The sequence below is a fragment of the Gossypium hirsutum genome, chromosome D09 (assembly GCF_007990345.1).
Source record: "Gossypium hirsutum isolate 1008001.06 chromosome D09, Gossypium_hirsutum_v2.1, whole genome shotgun sequence".
Lineage (NCBI taxonomy): Eukaryota > Viridiplantae > Streptophyta > Magnoliopsida > Malvales > Malvaceae > Gossypium > Gossypium hirsutum.
In genome coordinates this window covers 54,107,338-54,125,871 of record NC_053445.1, presented here as the reverse complement: position 1 = coordinate 54,125,871, position 18,534 = coordinate 54,107,338, and the positions used below count along the sequence as shown (strand labels likewise).

Sequence of the window (18,534 nt, the reverse complement as noted above, 5' to 3'; positions counted from 1 at the left end):
TATTTTATACACAATTGATTTTAAGTTGGTGTAGGTGAAATAATTTATTGTTGAATTTAAAAAATTTATGTTAAATTTAATGATTTAATTAATTGCGGTATAGCTACAAATTATTACGGAAGAAACATTATTTATTGCTTTTATTGTTAACAGATGAAATAAGGTATACCAGAATGAATTAAAGATCACAGATGTCTAAAAAGGGAAAGATGAAAAATAAAATTGAAGATATTAATTCATATCCAATAATTTAAGGTGATTTTTTTATGTATAAATATATTTATTAAAATTTTATATAAATAATGATTTTTTTAAAAATAATAATTGATGTATTAGGTTCAAATTCGACTCTTTTTTTTTGAATTTCTTTTAGATTTTGGTTTAGGAATAATTTTTTTTTATAAATTTTGTATAAATATATAAAAATATAAAAAAATCCTCATAATGCTTATTTTAAAAATAGATTTTAAGTTTTGCAAATTGTTGTTATGCTTGATATTTTAAGTAAATAAATATATTTAAAAAATAGGGAAGTTGTAATTATGTACATAAGTAGTTATAGTTTTTTGACGAGGCATGAGTGGTTTATATATAAATATAAGTTATTAAAATAATAATAATATTTTAAAGATAGTAAATAAAAAAAAAGAGTAAAAGTGCATAAATATCTTAGTTTTGTTGTCTTTTCGTCAATTAAGTTGTCACCTATGAAATTGAACTCAATCATACACATTATTATTATAGTATGAATATAATGAATAATTGAAAATATTAATATAGATGTTGTTCATATAAGTAACTTCGATTTGTTTTCGGGTTCTTGAAGTCCAATTCAAAGCATTTTATGATAGGTATAAACAAGTTATTTGTACTTTAAAATTAGGCTATTTTAGTAAAAGTATTATGAATGTCCTTATATTAGTAGTCAAATTGTATTTTGTTTGTTTTACTAAAAAAATAGTAAACTAATGATTGTACATTAAATCAAATAGCAAATCGGTTATTTCTGTTAAAAATTTCATCTATTTCTACTGGTTTGACTAATTAAATAATCAAACAGCTACACTTGGCGTACCATGTGTACCTCATTTTAACGTATAGGGACTAATTGTTAACACTAGAAATTGTTGGGAATTTTAATAGAACGAGTTGTTTATTCTTTGATATCTTACATTAACTATTTTATTCATTTTTTGAATTGAAGGGACAAAATATAATCCAATTCTTAGTAATTTCAACAATACTTTTTACCGATTATCATTTAATAAACCGAAATTATTAAATAATTTTTTATTTTAATATTATCATTAAAAAAAACATTAATTTAAACTCAACTCTAAAAATATACTAACATGAACCTTTGAAACACGGATGAAATTTCTAATCAAAATCTTTACAATTTCAACCAAAAAGATTTTTTTTCCTTGGGTTAATACACTAATTTGGTGTCTGATTTTAACGTTGACATTGATACATGTGTTTTTTTTCAATTTAATACTTTAGTTTTCTTTTGTTTCAATTAAGTACTTAAATTTAGTTGTAATATTCAAATTGGTACCTTAACTTCTTTTATCCCAGTTTAGTACCTATATTTGTTTTTACTAGAGCACATGTTAAACATTTATTGGACCACATAATGTTCATTGGTTTGAGTACCAATTTGAAAATTAAAATTAAATTAAGATGTGAAACTAGAAATTAACTCTTTTTTTGAGAACCAAAGAAAAAGCCGAAACTTTTCGGAACTATTTTCTACGCAGACTCAACCTACGGGCCTTTTATTTACAAGAGTTACGCTCTACCACTAAGCTATAAGCTATGGCGGTTCTCGTCTTCCCTTCTTATATCTTTTTAAAATTATTGAAAACCATCAATTTGAGCTAACCGTAGCCAATTCAAATGGAGAGAAGACGACGAAAATGCAAAATCGAGGAACAAATTCAAATCGATTCCGCCATTAATGACAACGAAACTCCAATTTTTGAACCAGAAAATCCAATCTTTTCTTCTTCTATCAATTTCCACATTATTTTTTCTTTTTTCTTATTTGAATAAATTTTCTTGACATTATATATCCTTTTTGTTTTCTTTTTAAGGATTTGATTAGAGCCATTTTCAAGCAGATTTGGATCAGAAAAGCTCGAGGTTTCTTCGCGACTCTATCGATCTCACCATTTTTTCACCTTTTAATTTCCATTTTATCACCAATTCGAAACTTAAAAACAAAAGGATTTTGGTATTTAAATTTGCAGAGCGTGAAGTAACTGGAATTCAAAACACCGACGCCATGGATTCCGAGGTGCCTACATCTTTTTTTCTTTCAGATTTCTATATCTTTTTCACTAAGAATTTCAAATTTTTTATTGTAGATTGGAGCTGGAACATCTAAGAAGATTCGACCCACATTCTATAATTTATTCCAGATCCAAAATAATCCGATACATCTCATAAAATTCACATGAGAATTTAAAAGAAAATGGTGACGATAAATGCTTGCTTCGATTGGCGCCATTTTCTGAAACTATTATTTTATTTTTTACATATATTTAAAGGGTTATAATAAATTAATACCTAAACTATGTTTTCTATAAAAATATACTTAAACTATATTTTCGGCATTACATTTCTTAAAAAAATTATAACCAATCAAAAACTTTCGCATGGCACAAAAATCACACAAATCTTGTTACGTAAAACAATTCCAAATATATACAAGTATTTTTTTATAAAATTTAAATAAAAATAAATACAAATTCAAAAAGAATATTAATGAATCTTTTTTGGTTGCAATATGAAATTTTATTTTATGATAATATATTGATTATATAAAATTTGAATGATATATAAATAAAAAAATAAAATTATATACAATTCCGTTCTAAAAATTCTATTTTTTTATAATTGATTAATTATGTAAAATAAAAAGCATATAAAATATAAATAATTCGAATATATATTTCAAAAAATTCAAAAAAAATCAAATTAAAAATTGGTGGAGGTTAATTGGTCAATGCTCTATCAACGAGCAAAGTGTTATCATTGACAATAGTTAATTAGATGAAGGTGGGGGTAAAGGTTTTGAGTACCATGAAAAAAAAAAGTGCTAAATTGATGGTTGAATAAAAAAATTGATCCGAAGTAAGATGTTTGGACAATTTATAAAAATGCAAGTTGAAATTTTTTTATTTAATATATAAATAATTTTAGTTTTTTTATGATATAAAAATAAATATTTTATATTAAAAATAGTGAAAATAATTTAAAAGTTTTTAATTTTTTTAAAGAATATATATATTTATGAAAAAAGTTTTGAAATTTTGTTAAATAATACTCAAAATCCACAAAACAAAGTTTATTTGTTCAAAATGAGTCTAAAAAAATTCATTTAAAAAAATCAAGAACCGAATCAAATTATGTGAATGATTCGAAAAATCTAAAAAACCCGACTGAACCGAACATATATCATGAAATTGAGAAAGTAAGTATAGTTTAGATATCATTTTATCATCTCAGCCTTACTTTAAACTTAAATAATTAAAACAGTGTTAATAAAAATTTATATGTGATTTAATGTTATAATCTTTTATGCAAAATTAAGAGTTTTAAATCCCCTTAATTATTTACAATTACAATTCGAGATAAAAAATATATAGAAAATTGTTTCTTTTTTTCGTTGAAGCTGTTTTTGATTGTTCAACATTCCATATCCACCTTTCCGACTAAATAGATTACTAGTTTGATCAGGTAATCTAATTCAAGTTTTATCCCATAACCCCATATTTAGATTACAACATATTTTTACACTATTAAATTAAAATTGTTTGGTAAACAAAAGTGAAGCGATTATATAAGTGTAGCCAATCACAACATTAACGAAGTCACATGTTTTCAATATTCATGTAATAATTAGACAAAAGTTCGATGAGATAATTTCCTATATCATAAAAATTCGAAATTGATAAAACAAATATAAATCTAATTGCAGCTAATCCGAATGCTCTAAAGCTGAGCTGCGAACTTCTTCGAATTTTCATTACAGGTTTTTTCTTTTTCAAAATTTAGAGTTTATTTGAGAATCTAAATTAGATTTTATTTTAAAATATATATATATTTGAAAACAGAGACTGTACAACGAGCTGCTACGATTGCTGAAGCAGCAGGTGGTACTAAGATTGAAGCAATTCATTTAGAAAGAGTTCTTCCCCAATTATTTGTTGATTTTTAAGGTACTGTTAATAATTATATTGCCTTGGGTTTTTATATATATAACTACCTTTTTCTTCTGCTGTATAGACGAACCCACTAGAATTTTTTAGATATGTTATGAACTTACTGAATTTGGGAGATTTATTTTCGGAGATTTAATGTTACTTAAAATGATTAAATTTGTTATGACACTGTAATATTTTCAATAAATTATTGTAAAAATTCTTACAAAATTATAGAAGTTATAGCTAGGAAATACTAGATCCTTCCCAATATTAGTTATGTTTTCATTTCACAGCTTCTGTTTCGTTCCTAACTTATTACAATTACGTAACTAAATTTCATTTGCTGTTTCAAGAAAAAAAATCTCAAGTGTCCGAGTAAAACCTTATGATTAATGCTTTAGACTAATCTAGGCGAGGAACCTAAGTTGCTGCTTGGACGATGGACCCTCTAGTGCCCCACTAGAACTAAGTTATCAACGATCGTAAAATCTTTGGAAGAGTGAATTCGAAGGTACGTAGCGAGCAAGAAGAGCCTCAAGTGGGGAGGCTAAACATGATTCGAGCCAAGGGTATTAGGCATTATGAAGTCAAGAGTTCTAAGGTTGAGTTGCATTTGAGGTTGAGACCGATAGCGCACCAAGGGGAATGTTAAACCTTGTGGCAAGAGGTTCAACCCTTTCGGAGTGCAACTGAAGGAGTGGAGGCAGCTTGACAACATGAGATCGAGAGTTAGAGTTCCACCGATCAAGGCAACAACTCCGATCACAAGAAGCCAAGGGTAGACCACATGGAGTCGAGGCCCCAACCAAAAAGGAGCTGCTCACAAAATAGGCAAAGCGACCATTCGAGAAACCGAGTGTGGAGCTCCCCTATTAAAGAAGGCATTGCTAGATCAAGTGGTGGAGAAAAGGTTCACTCATAAGTAATGCACCCAAAGATGCGAGACAAGCACACCTATGTGCTGACGATGGCCACCAAGTGTGAACAAAGGACCCTCCAGGTGTGGAAGGAGGCCGCCAAGGTCACAGGGAGGCTTCATCAGGCACAACAGACCCAGAACGGTGCACTTCCAAGAGACCCGTCAACATTAATTAAAATTTCTATAAACCCTATCTGATAATTCTATGTAGATGAAATCCATCATTACACAAATCAGCATTGTCCTCTTTGGATGCTATGGGCCATCCTCACTTAAATGTGTGTTTTCATGAAGTTTCCAACCCAAAACCTCCTATCTCCTATGAATAGGAGGTTTCTTCGCAACTCTAACACCATTCAATTTTTCTTCGTCAAATCGATATTGTCCTCTTTGAATACGCAGCCATTAAGACTGTCACCCTTAACGAGGGCAACTACCATATGTTTCGACCTCCTATTTAGATCTCATCGCCACTCTGGTACAATTTGATAGCCTTAAAGTTTGGCCCTTCTGGTAATTTCCATAAACCTATCTGAAAATTATTTCCTAGCTAGTTGCTTCAAGATTCCTATTTCTGGGTTAATTATCATGCACTTTAAATTTCTAATATTGACTTAAAAGCTTAAATGAGGACTAAGAGCAATCCAATATCATAGCATTTCCCATAGGTTTATAAACACAATCATCAATGATTCCAAAATGATAGCTAGAACTAGATTTAACCATACTGCATACATAGCTGACTAAGTGAATACCATAGCATTTACTATATATAGGTTTATATACAAAATCATATATGATTCCAAAATGATAGCTAGAACTAGCAGATTTAACCATACCGCATACATAGAGGACAAAGTGCAGTCCAATACCATAGCATTTTCCATAGGTTTATATTAGAAAATCACATATGATTCTAAAATGATAGCTAGAACTAGATTTAGCAATACTGCATACATAGTGAAACTATTTAGAGTACTTCCCAAGCTTCAAGCATGCTTCTTCAAGGACCGGCGACTTCATCGACCCAAACGCTTCGAGTAGATAATGCTTGAGGCTAAGTATAGCTCTACCTCGTGTATTCATTTCAGTTAAACAGCGGATAACTTCCTTGTCCCCGGTGGCAGCAGCTTCCACTTGTAATCGACGGTTTCTCAGTTGCTCGCAAACCAAATCGGACGCCTTGGATTTTTCCAGATCTTGAATCCGGCCCCTCCAAATCCTGTCCACAGCTTCCAAGTACTTGGCGTACGTGTTTGGATCTCCGGCCAAGTACTTGGCGGTGCAATCCAGTGCGACGCCGCAGTAAGCTTTCTTCATGGAATTGGGAATCGGGAGCTCTTGGTTGCTGTCGATGTGCCCGATCTTCTCCAAAATGTCGAGTATTTTCTCGGGAACCTCACCGGCATGACTACATTTTGTCATTGACGTTTAATTTATTACGATTTGATTACCTTATAAATTTGTAACATTTTAGTTATTGGAATGTTACCGGACGTTTGAAGTGTTACAAAGTTTGATGTGACAAAAAATGTAATAAAAAATTAGTATTTTTATTTTGAACAATCTCAATATAGATTTTTTTATGTATTTATTCTGTTTGATATAATATCTAGAATTATTTATAATTCATCTCATTTGCATGAAAGAATGGGTAAATTGTTTATGACGGTTAGATCAAAGATTAAACTAATATTCTGTTGAAAAATCATCAATTTTTATTAGTAAAAGTTGGTGTGACTAATAAAAATATCAAACAATTAGGTGTACTTCGTGCTAGCGTCCAAATATGTTTTTAATAGTAGGAATTGATGAAATTTTTAACAGGATGAGCTCTTTGATCTGATGCACATGGAATAATTTGTTCATTTTTTAAATTGAGAGGACAAAATGTAATCTGACTTCTAATACAAATGTCTCAGTGATACTTTTACCATCTATCTATTTATGTACTTCAATACTGAGGTTTTTGCTCATTAAGTATTAATTTGAACAAATATATGTCAGGATTTTGAAAATTACAAATTAGAGAGGATTTAAGCATGTAATGTACTCTTCAAATGAATTAAATAACTAGAAAATTGATTTGTATGCATTTATCTATATTTGTATATATATATGTTTATTCTGTTCTTTAATAACGTTGTTTCCATCCACAAAGTGTTAGTTCAAACAAATTCGAATTAGATTATTCATGGATTATCTTATTTGTCTAAGCTCGAAGGTCCACTTGAAAATTGAGTCAATTTGGGTAAAATATTAAACCTAAAAAATAGGCCTAAGTAAAAGAATTAAGCATTATTTATTATCTATATTTGTAATACATTATATTATATTATATGTTATTTTTATATGTTATATAATTTATAAGATATAAAAATTAAATCTATAATAATCTATAATACTATATCGTAAACATTAAAAAAATGTTTAGTTGTTTATATAATTTTTTAAATAAATTCTGACAAAAAGTTTTAATAAATAAAAAATATTTAATATTAAATTTAAAAATAATATTATTTTTTTCAAAAAATATTAAAAAATATGAATGAATTTGGTAAAATTCTAAACCTATATTTCAAATTAAACCGGACTTGAATAAGAATAAAGTCAAGTTTAAACTTGATACAAATATTATTTATTGTGATTAAATTAATTCAAAAATAGATGAAAATATTAATACTAATGTGTCAAGCAATGAGACTTACCACTTGTCGCACTATGGTATTTTCCAATTAAGTTTGCCTTTCATGTCTACTTCACTGAACGAGTTTTTTCAATTTCAAACTTGATTTTTTTTTAATTTCAATTAAGTATTTGAGTTCAATTTTAATGTTTAATTTAATATATGGATTTTTTATCTCAATTAAGTAGTTAGAGCATACATGCTAAACATTCATTTAACAGCATGAAGTGATTTTGATATGGATACAAATTTGAACATAAAAATCAAATTCAAATATCAAATTAAAAATAAAAAACTCTGATATCAAATTGAATATTAGTGCGATATGATATATTAACCCAAAAATACCGAAGGCGCTACTGCCGCCGGCGGGATGCATGATGAGATGGCAGACTCTAAGTGGAAAATTGACATTAAATCTGTGGGATCACAGTTCGCATGTGCTCTCAAATTTTGTCTTTTCTGGAAATTTCTTTAATTATTTTTTCTCTTTTTTTTCGCCATTTTCCAAAAATAAATCTCCAATTATTTCGGCAACAATTCATGAAAAATAAAAAATATATCTCCATAATTTACTTCTAATTAAAATAAAAAACAGATAATTTTAATAAAACTTGAAAAAAATAGATTTTTTAATTAATTTCCTCAATAGTCATTCAGTCACAGCCGGTTTCCTAATGCCCCGAGCTTCTCTTTGACGAAACGATACCTTCTCCGATCTTCATTTCATTTCCATTTCATTCCAGAAATTTAAATTTTTTTCTTTGAAATTACCACTTGGGCTTTTTTTTTTCAAATAGCTTGGATTTTGTAAGAAAATTTGGAAAATTTTACCTGAACTTTGATCCCCTTTTGATCTTGTTTTTATTAGTGATTTGAAAAAAAAAAAGGACAAAGAATGGTGCAGGATACAATGTCCGATCAAGAACAAGATGATCCCGATGCTGAGTTCGTCGAGATTGATCCAACGGGTCGTTATGGTCGGGTAAAGTTCTTTTTCACTAATCCATTTTCAATTTTTGGTTTGAATTTATCGTTTTGATTCAAATAAAAAGCTTTTCTAATTCGGAACAAAGTTTGTTTTAATTCTATATTTGATGTTAATTGGCATTTGGGTTCATCTTATTTAATGTTACGATCAATGGGTTGCTTTTTGATTGGTTATTTTGCAGTACAATGAGGTTTTAGGAAGAGGAGCTTTCAAAAAAGTGTATCTTTTTTCGTACATACATATATATATACACACACATATATAAAATGCATGTATGTTTCCCTAGTTGTTTTAGTTTGTGTATAAATGCATATAGATGCCTAATTTATAAGGCTTTTGTTGAGTCCTTGAAAATTTAGATATAGAGCATTTAATGGACTTGAATATAATATATTTCTTTGGTTGTTTTAGTTTGTATTTGAATGTATTTATAGGCTTAATTTATGTGCATGAAGCATTTGTTGAATCCTTGATCAAGTTGTGGGAATTTAGATACAGAGCATTTGATGAACTGGAAGGTATAGAAGTGGCATGGAATCAGGCTAAGATTACCGATTTATTGCGAAATTCAGAAGATTTGGAGCGTTTATATTCTGAAGTTCATTTGCTTAAAACATTGAAGCACAAGAATATAATTAAGTTTTACAATTCGTGGGTTGATACTAAAAATGAACATATCAACTTCATCACGGAGATTTTTACTTCGGGAACACTGCGGCAGTAAGTTTTTTTATATCTGAATTCTCTGTGTGTGTGTGTGTGTTTTGAGTGTTTCGTTATGATATTATCGGAAGTTTTTATGTTTGATCATGTAGGTATAGGAAGAAGCATAAGCATGTTGATTTGAGGGCATTGAAGAAATGGTCTAGGCAGATCTTAGAGGGTCTTCTTTATCTTCACGGTCATGACCCCCCGGTGATTCACCGGGATCTGAAATGTGATAACATCTTCGTGAATGGCAACCAAGGTGAGGTGAAGATCGGGGATCTAGGGTTGGCTGCTATTCTTCGCCAGGCTCGTGCAGCACATAGTGTTATTGGTGCGGTTCCTGTCCTTAATAACTTCAAATTCTACAATGTTTGGAACCATTACATATTTAAATACAACAAAATAATAAAGCAATTGTTAATTCAATATAGGTACACCAGAGTTTATGGCACCCGAACTCTATGAGGAGGAATACAACGAGCTTGTAGATATTTACGCTTTTGGCATGTGTTTGCTGGAGTTAGTGACATTTGAGTATCCATACGTTGAATGTGCTAATGCTGCTCAAATATTCAAGAAGGTGACATCGGTAAGGCGTTCATGATCTTTCCCTGTTTTAAATAGTTATGGATCGGCTACTTCTTTACTCTGTGCCTTGCTTATCACCTTATGTTGATTGATTATAGTTCTTGAGAACATTGTTCCTTGCTGAAGTTTAGGCATAATGTAATAACAGGTTCCTGGAAAATGTCGATTTCCTTAGAGTACCGGTTTGTCATTTTCCAAAAAGGAAGTTCAGTCTCGTGTTTATAAGCAAAGAAGTTGTACAATTACTTCCTCCTTGTCACGTGATCACCTCCTCTCGGATAAGTCCTCAAGGGCAGAGGGGTTGTATCAGTATGTTTTTGTTCTTTATTACAGAACCACTATAGCCCCCGTTCCTATTTATTGGAATTTTCTAGCCTAATGTTGGCTTTTGCTACATTATCCAAATATTAAAACATTGTTTGGTTATGTTGTTCCGACTTTTCATTTCCTCTGAAGTACCCTTGTCCAACACCCATATTCGACACATATTCAGGTATGGTTGTCTAAATATGTGGAAAAAACTTGAATTTTTTTTAGCATATCCATGTTGGGTGCATATTTGCATCTGACATTTATACAGTCATCCCATGTCCCAAGTAACGTGGCTGTTAGGTTTGTAAAATCCGTATGTCCCACTATAGAGATTTAACTGAATTCGGTTTATCGAAGTTTGCTATGTTGAATCAATGTCAGTGCTTGAAATTTTAGGTGATGTAGCTGTTTCCATGCACTATGCTTATGCAAAATGCAACACATTGCTTTTCAATTCTCATGGTTCTTTTCCTTGGGCAGGGAATAAAGCCTGCATCGTTGGCAAAAGTGACTGATCCTGGAGTAAAGTTATTTATTGAAAAATGTATAGCTAAAGCTTCTGAACGGTTGTCTGCTAAGGAACTTTTACGGGACCCATTTCTCCAACCTGTTGAGGAAAATGACAGTGTAGGTCGTTCTTTACGACTTAATCCCAAAACTTCAGGTAGAATTGAGGAGCTTTTTTTGAGCTTGAAGGCTTTTCAGTATTTCGGCCCTCACATATTCACATGATAAATGCAGAGAGCACCACCGAGGATCTTCAATCTGAGACGAGTCTAGACGTTAGAGTGCAAGGTCAGATGAAAGACCTTAACACGATATTTCTGAAACTAAGGATAGCAGATTCAACAGGTCTCTCTCTCCCTTGTTCTTCATAATTCTTTCCTTCCACCACTGGAAAATATTTAATCCATTTGCATTCTTAATTGTTTTTTCTTATTGAAAATTGGAAAGCTTCAACATGATCCTAGGTCAAGTTCGCAACATCCACTTCCCATTTGATATCGAAGCCGATACAGCAATTGCTGTTGCTAGTGAAATGGTTGAGGAGTTGGACTTAACAGATCAAGATGTTCTGACAATTGCCACAATGATTGAATCTAAAATCCAATCCCACATTCCTGATTGGATTTCCCGAGAAAGTCCTAGCAATAGTATTGGAGAAATTGCATATTCCGATATCTCTGAAAGTAAGGGTGATGGATCTCTGATGGCTCATGAACCAACCTCATCTCCAGGTCGTCTTTCACTAGAGAGATTGCCATCAGGTCGAAGATACTGGTCTGACTCACCCATTGCGGCTGGTGGATTCTCTCTGTCCAGGTTTGGGTTCTCAAATGTACGGTCTCCTGATAACTGGGCTGAACATTATGAGCAATCTCATGATTGTTATGAAGGCGGAGCTAACATAAACAGGGGTACTTCACTTGATCGAGTGGCAAATGAGGTCACACATCACAGTGGCAGAGGTGATGATGATGGCCTCGGTAAAGACGAAAACCGACCTGCCGACATGCAATCGAGTGTGTCCGGGAAGAACAACCTTCATGACAATAACGGAACACATTCATCAAAAGAGAACTGTAAGCAATTAAAGGACACTGAATCAAAAGTGAAGGTAATAACCGAAAATCTCGAGTCCTTGTTAGTAAAGCAGCAACTAGAGTTAGATGAGCTGAAGAATAAGCACCAGTTAACCATATCTGACCTTCTGAGTGAACTTCCTCCGGAAATCCTTGAAAAGGTTTTGGCTACGTGTAAGCTTAAGATTCCCAAATATGATATCCAAGATGCAACAAACCACTAACCGCTCATCCGACATACCCTATAGACTCCTACACGGAATCGGAATTTACTTCTAGTCTCTCCAACATTGCAGTTTGATTATAGTCTCCGGCTATGTTGAGCATCGGATAAATGGCTATTTAGTGGCGAGACAAGAAACAGGGTCCTTCAAGATCTTATCTCGGGACATGCTTGCTAAGTAGATAGATTGTATTCGTGAAAATGGAAACCAATTTCGGCTTAAAGGAAAAGGTTGAAGAACATTGCATAGTAGCTATTCAGGTAAGTTTTTGTTCTTGTAAGTAATGACTTTTGCCCCTTTTTTAGAGGCTCTTTTGGTTTGATATTTCATTAAATAACTTCCATGGGAGCATATATACGTGTACATACGATTCTATAGTTTTCTTCAAAAGCTTTGTATAGAGGTTATTGTTTTTCATTGGACTCGATAGTTCGTATATTCATATCGTGCTCGTATTAATCATCGTTCCTGAGGTATTATATACATATATGAAAGGAAAATAATGTATTATATATTGGGTAATTATTTGATACGAATTTTTATCTCCACTAGTGGAACGTCACATGTCTTATTTATTCTTCAAATACAAACTTAAAGAATAATTTATTTTATGTAGATTTTGATATATATTCTTCCATTTTTCATTATGTCAAAATATAAAAGTTTGCGTTGATCTTTCTCTTATTCTTCATTAACTTTACATTATATTGATTAGATTTTACATTTAATTAATGTATTTATTCTCTACTTGTTTTTATACCAGTGGAGCTTTAAAAAATAATTGCAATAAATAATAGAAACATGTTCTTTTTTTCAGGTAGAAGCCTATTTTTTATTGGATCTTCCATTTTAAAAATGTCATCAAATGTGTTATTTTTTCCAACATTATCATTATTTTACAGTTTAGATTCTTCGGTGGTTAACATTCGAACCCAACCCAATAATATCTATAATATCCACAACCACCCCCACTAACATGTCATGGGTATTGGATCCAATCCACGTGGATACGTCCAGTTTAGATTTTAAAACTTTTGAATATATTCATTTCAAGTCAGTTTGAGTTTACGTGGCTTTTAAGCTTGAATTATTCGAATTTAAGAATTGAAATTTTCAGTTTAACTTTGAGTTGAAATCTTGTATAAAAAAATATTTAATTTGTATCATGCATAGTAGTGGATCTTGTGACTAAGTTTTAGAAGGATCTAACTAAAATTTTCAAAAATTTTATGAATTTAATGAGATATTTTTCCAAAAAACTGAGTAATTAAAAATTTTGAGATTAATTAATTTTTAAAAAAAATAGAACTTAATTAAAATTTTCAAATAAATTAAAAGACATTATGAAAGTTTTTCAAAAACTTGGAGGGCATAATAATAATTTTTTTAATTCAAAAATGTTGGGCCACTGATGTTTCATATATAAATTTATGAGCTAAAATAATAATGTAATTTTCAATTGTTATATATATGATATAAAGATTTCAAGTATAAGAAAGATTCGGTATTAGTGGTAACGAAAGAAGAGTACGAAAAGTGCGAGACCTGGCAACCTCAGTTCTTCAAAAATGGTGACACAGCCTTCAAATTGAACCGACCCGGTTTATTTTATCTATTCAGTTGCGCAACCGGGCACTGCCAGAAGATTATCATCAAGGTGCTGGATACGGCGGTGGTTCCGCCAGAATCCCAGAACAGCACCGCCACTGATATGCCAGATGATGGTGAAAACTGGTACTGTTGAGGACGTTGTGCAACTCTTTTGATACCCTTTATTATATATATCAGCTTTTGGGTAGCTTTTTAAATGGAATATTAGGGTTCATTTTGATTATTAAGGTTGTTGAATCAAAACGTTTGTTTTTATGTTTTATTCATATATGATATTTAAAATAACATTATATTTTTGGGTTTTGAAACACACTCCAACATTTGGTATACATTTTATGTAAGTTTAAAAAAGGTGGCATTTCATATCCACGACTTTTATCTTTCTGCTTGACAAATTTCAAAAGTCAAATAACCATATAATTAAATAAAAAATTAATATTTTGTTTAATATTTCTATAATTAATTTAAAACTTAACAATAATGAATTTGGATAGTCAAATCTTAATCCATTGACATTTCATATTATCATATTTGATTTAATCTAATCTACTTAAAAAAGTAACAAATTAACCATATATCAAAAAGAAAAGTGATCTGTATGTTAAAATTTTGACATATCATACATAACTCATTTTGACATGCAGAAAAAATCAATTTGCTCTTTGATTAAAGACACAAAGACTAATTTGCCCATTAAATAAATGAAACAAAATTCAATCTAACTTTTAATTTAATAATCCATATATTTATATCAAATTTGATATTTACATTTTGCATCAAATTTTAAATATTTTCTGATACCATTTTTTGCGAGTAATTATTTAAAATATTAAAAACTACCAAACCAGATATAACTCAGTCACCATTCGTTACGTACTTTCGACGGATAGAAACGAACAAACTCTTGCTAATTGCATTAAGTTATAGACAGCATTCACAGATATCCACATGGGCCAATGCATTTTTTTTCCATTTTTGTACATAATATACGAAGATTAGAACTTTAGAAGAAGCACTAATGGAAGAATCAAGGATGCTTTACCTATTGTGAAAGAAAAATAAGCCTAAATGGTTAGCTCTCTAAACTTGGGTCAGATTCAGGTTGCTTCGGGACAACAGCCCCACCATTCATTCTTGCTCGTGCTTCAGCAAACATCCTCTGCTGCTCAGCTGCCGCTTCTTCTTCAGTCATCTCTGCTCCGTTGCTCCATTTGCCTCCTTTCAAAGAGTCATGCTGAAATGTATTTCAAGAAATACCATCAGTTAAGATTGCCAACTTCTTGGTCAATAACAAGGAAAGAAATTATATGCCTACACTAACACGAAGGGCAGAGATAAATTGAGGCCAGGCTTAAAGAAGACAAAATAATTACCATGGTCTCGATCTTGTGTTGCTCATAAGCAGCGTAGACCTCCTCAATGTATTCTCCAAACCCAAGAACCTGACAAATTATGTGCACACATAAAGTTTTAGTAACAATTATATTACTAAAACCCTTTTTGCGTTCTTAGAACTCAAAACTCGGTATGATCAGAAATTTAAAAGCAGTAAACTGCACAATGGTAACAGACCAATTTCGATGATCACTGGAAATCTCCAGTGTGAACCAATTCAACCGACAAAGTTAAGCAATTCCTGCTTAAAGCTACCTGACTTCACATGGTGCTGAGAAAAAGTACATATGCAGAACATATTCAACAGTTAAGTCTCTGTCTGAACAAGCAAGGGGTAGTCAAGGCATAGCTTAATATAAACACAGAAATATCCCTTTTAGACCCTTGATAGCTGGAAATTTTATGGTATAAACAATTTCAAAATTCTATCTGTTTTTACTTAATACCGAAAGCAAGCTTAGGTGCTTACAAGCATAAAATTACTGCTGAACCATACTGCAAAGATCCTATTCAAGACATTACTTTTTTAAACCCTAACAAGGCAACAAGAAGTAGACAATAAAATTACACACATAAAAGAAACCAAATTAAAATGTGAAAATAGGTTTGTGACAGAGAAACCTCTAGAGCCTTGAGTACATGCTCGGGTGCTATAGTCCGCTTCTCCTCTCTGTTACAAACTTCATTGGATTCTGATGAAATGAGATTGATAAACTCTGCCAGGGGATTGAAGTTTTAATCAGTTCCAACAAATACGAAACTAATACTACCAATTAGACTATAGTTTGGGACAGTAGACACCCAACAATGTAAAAATAATATCGATGGTGGATAAATTTGCCAAACATGATTTTGACAAGGAAAAGTTTTTTTTTTCCACCCAAACCATCAATGACACAGCAAATACCGAGTATAACCACATGAGACTATCTGCAAGTTGCACCCACAGTATGGTTAGGTCAAGTACTTCTAGGGGACACACACTTCCTGTGCTTACAAGAGAAAAGATATTGACAATGATTCAACTTGTCAATTACTATTGTAAATAAATATTTCCTAGGAGAAGAATGCTCCCATCAGTCGTCACATGTCTGTAGGCACTAATATTTACCAAGTAACTTTACACTAACATGCAAATGCATAGCGCTGGTAGTGATCACTAATACAAAAGTCAAAAACTGAGAAATTTGGTGGTAGAAACCAAGGAAAAATGTGTTACAGTAAATAGATGCAGATTAGAAAGGAAGAAAGAAAGATTGAACTTATGATCTAACCTACACAGCACTCAATCAAAAGATCTTGAGTATCTCTTGCAACGCGTACATCTGGCGGTAACATTTCCTTTATAATTTTGGTCATAGTTGCTGAAAAAAGGAAAAATATATATAATTAGCATCATAAAGCAATAAAACAAATCCAAACTAAACCATAATGCTCAGATGCAAATCCCTGAACAGGCACATACGATTACTATAATTTGCATGTGCACAAAGAAGGATTTCAATTATTTTTACACAAAAGTTTGACAACCTCATTCTCTTTTTACAACAAAATGTAAAGGAAAAATAGAATCACAAATTGCAACAAAAGTGAACCATGTAAAGTGTTTAAAAATATTACAGCCTCATAAACTCCATTTCGCCATGTAAAAGAGTTTACCAGGGAAAGCAAAGACATAAACCAGTACGAGGTATAATTATCCAAAAACTTGCAACCTTTGTCAATTAATAATGCTCTTAGCAAATTAGAAATAAACTCTTTTCTCATACAAGATTTATGACCCATCCTCAAATACATCACAGTCCTCAACCAACGCTACGCAATCCCTCTAACAGAAGCTCTAGGCAAGAACCTCCCTTGGAGTTTGAAAACAAAAATATGTATAATATACACAGAAATACATATAATAACCAACATCATTTTTAAACATCTTTGTCATACTAAGCTAAAAGATCAGCTCCTCTGAAAAAGCTCCAAACTCTCACAACCGAGAGCTAGTCAAAGACAAGATTAGGTTTGAACACAAATTTATCTTCTTATCATGAAAGATACGTATGTTCTTAAATCCATCTCATCACACTTCCTAACCTCATCAAATTAAAGTTTCTTCAAGCTTTCACCCTTTGGTAGCTTACTCAGAAGAACCCTAATTAACTTTTAATAGCAACTCATTCACTTACTTACTATTATTCAAAGCATAAGTTGGCATAGACAATCCAAAACCCTAAATTAAGTAACAAACTGGATAATTTAAATTATTCTTAGCTAATTGTCATGGTAGACAAAAGAAACACTAGCAAATTCAAGTCTTAAATTAAAGAAATTTTACAACACAATAAAACCGAAATAAACGAGAAAGAGAAAATTTTCAGGGAAAAAAATTAAACATAATCAAAATCACCAATAATTAAAAGCAAACAAATAAGATGAAAATTACCACGAGAAAGCAGATAAACAGAAAATATAAAATATTAAAAATTACCTTTGGGAAGCGAAGCGTCCTCCTTCGACTTCCCTACGATATCCATCGGCTCCATCGTTTAATTCTTCAAAACAAAAAATTAGAATTAAAAAAAAAATCAAAATCAAACAGAAGACAAACAGATCTAAAACGTGAAAGGGAGGAAATCGAGAGGATAAGAGGAGGATGGAATTAACTCACCGAGTTACTGAGCTAAGACGTCGAGGCGGGTATACCTATTGAAAGAAAAACGCTAAACGAGTCGAGGGAGTCGTGATCCGAGTTGAGTGGGAGATCAGGGGGAAGGACATGGTTGATTTATTGAGTTATCAGATAAAGGCAAGGGGCTTCACGATAAAGAGAGGAACCTCTCGATCGCAGTCGATTAGGGCAAAAAAGAAAAACAATTAAAAAATAAAATAAAATAAAAAACGAACATTCAGTGGGTGCGCGGGATGTCCACGCGCTAAATTTAGGAGCCTCCAAATATTCGCGCAAAAAGTGGATATGAGGGCTGGTTGCGTGTTTCAAAAATCCGTTTTATAGCGCGTGAGTGATAATGGCTTTAACTCTCTCTTTAATTTTTTTAAGTTTTTTTTCTATTTTTCATTTTTTTTCATTATTTGTTTTTGATCCATGAAGAAAATAAAACTTTGTTAATAAAAGTGTTCGACGAAATGTCGGGTCGGATGATCCGTCCAGTTCGGGAGAAAGTTTAGATAAAGGGGTTCTTCTAATTTTAATTATAAAAAGGGTAAACTACACCGCAGGTCATAAACTATTAATAAATTTACATTTTGATCAATTAATTTTAAAAAGTTATAAAAAATTTATTAAAATTTTTA

The 18,534-nt window shown here is 31.5% G+C and overlaps 3 protein-coding genes and 1 long non-coding RNA gene across 6 annotated transcripts; 2 read left to right on the top strand and 2 right to left on the bottom strand.

Annotated features, from left to right (window-relative positions):
- Positions 1–1,840: 1,840 nt before the first annotated feature.
- LOC107931439 (uncharacterized) lies at positions 1,841–2,654 on the top strand. Its single transcript, XR_001693227.2, has 3 exons — positions 1,841–2,145; positions 2,253–2,299; positions 2,370–2,654. It is a non-coding gene; the product is annotated as an uncharacterized lncRNA (long non-coding RNA).
- Positions 2,655–6,096: 3,442 nt separating this feature from the next.
- On the bottom strand, positions 6,097–6,555 carry LOC107931412 (uncharacterized). The gene has a single exon (XM_016863291.1). The coding sequence runs from the start codon at positions 6,553–6,555 to the stop codon at positions 6,097–6,099; it is 459 nt and encodes a 152-aa protein (XP_016718780.1).
- Positions 6,556–8,419: 1,864 nt separating this feature from the next.
- Positions 8,420–12,639, top strand: LOC107931490 (probable serine/threonine-protein kinase WNK3). Of its 3 annotated transcripts, XM_016863390.2 has the most exons (8): positions 8,420–8,801; positions 8,989–9,026; positions 9,300–9,527; positions 9,623–9,846; positions 9,947–10,104; positions 10,896–11,079; positions 11,157–11,267; positions 11,387–12,639. In XM_016863390.2, exons 1-8 carry the CDS (start codon positions 8,715–8,717, stop codon positions 12,220–12,222), a joined length of 1,866 nt encoding a protein of 621 aa, XP_016718879.1. In that variant the 5' UTR covers positions 8,420–8,714; the 3' UTR covers positions 12,223–12,639. The 3 variants fall into 3 exon arrangements, with proteins under 3 accessions (XP_016718879.1, XP_016718881.1, XP_016718880.1); XM_016863392.2 differs by lacking the exon at positions 8,989–9,026 and having other exon boundaries at positions 9,306–9,527; XM_016863391.2 differs by lacking the exon at positions 8,989–9,026.
- Positions 12,640–14,722: 2,083 nt separating this feature from the next.
- Positions 14,723–18,299, bottom strand: LOC107931510 (protein Dr1 homolog). Its single transcript, XM_016863419.2, has 6 exons — positions 17,891–18,299; positions 17,711–17,774; positions 16,503–16,592; positions 15,850–15,944; positions 15,207–15,275; positions 14,723–15,067 (listed from the first exon to the last, which is right to left on the bottom strand). Exons 2-6 carry the CDS (start codon positions 17,763–17,765, stop codon positions 14,906–14,908), a joined length of 471 nt encoding a protein of 156 aa, XP_016718908.1. The 5' UTR covers positions 17,766–17,774; positions 17,891–18,299; the 3' UTR covers positions 14,723–14,905.
- Between the last annotated feature and the right edge of the window lie 235 nt (positions 18,300–18,534).

Excerpts from the sequence above, each read along its gene's own strand:
- LOC107931490 (XM_016863390.2), top strand. The coding sequence starts at position 8,715 with ATGGTGCAGGATACAATGTCCGATCAAGAACAAGATGATCCCGATGCT. Across the intron at positions 9,027-9,299 it reads AGAGGAGCTTTCAAAAAAGT|ATACAGAGCATTTGATGAAC; the intron begins GTATCTTTTTTC and ends GTGGGAATTTAG. Across the intron at positions 11,268-11,386 it reads AAGGATAGCAGATTCAACAG|GTCAAGTTCGCAACATCCAC; the intron begins GTCTCTCTCTCC and ends ACATGATCCTAG.
- LOC107931510 (XM_016863419.2), bottom strand. The coding sequence starts at position 17,765 with ATGGAGCCGATGGATATCGTAGGGAAGTCGAAGGAGGACGCTTCGCTT. Across the intron at positions 15,945-16,502 it reads TTTGATTGAGTGCTGTGTAG|AGTTTATCAATCTCATTTCA; the intron begins GTTAGATCATAA and ends ATCCCCTGGCAG. Across the intron at positions 15,068-15,206 it reads AACACAAGATCGAGACCATG|CATGACTCTTTGAAAGGAGG; the intron begins GTAATTATTTTG and ends AATACATTTCAG.
- LOC107931412 (XM_016863291.1), bottom strand. The coding sequence starts at position 6,555 with ATGACAAAATGTAGTCATGCCGGTGAGGTTCCCGAGAAAATACTCGAC.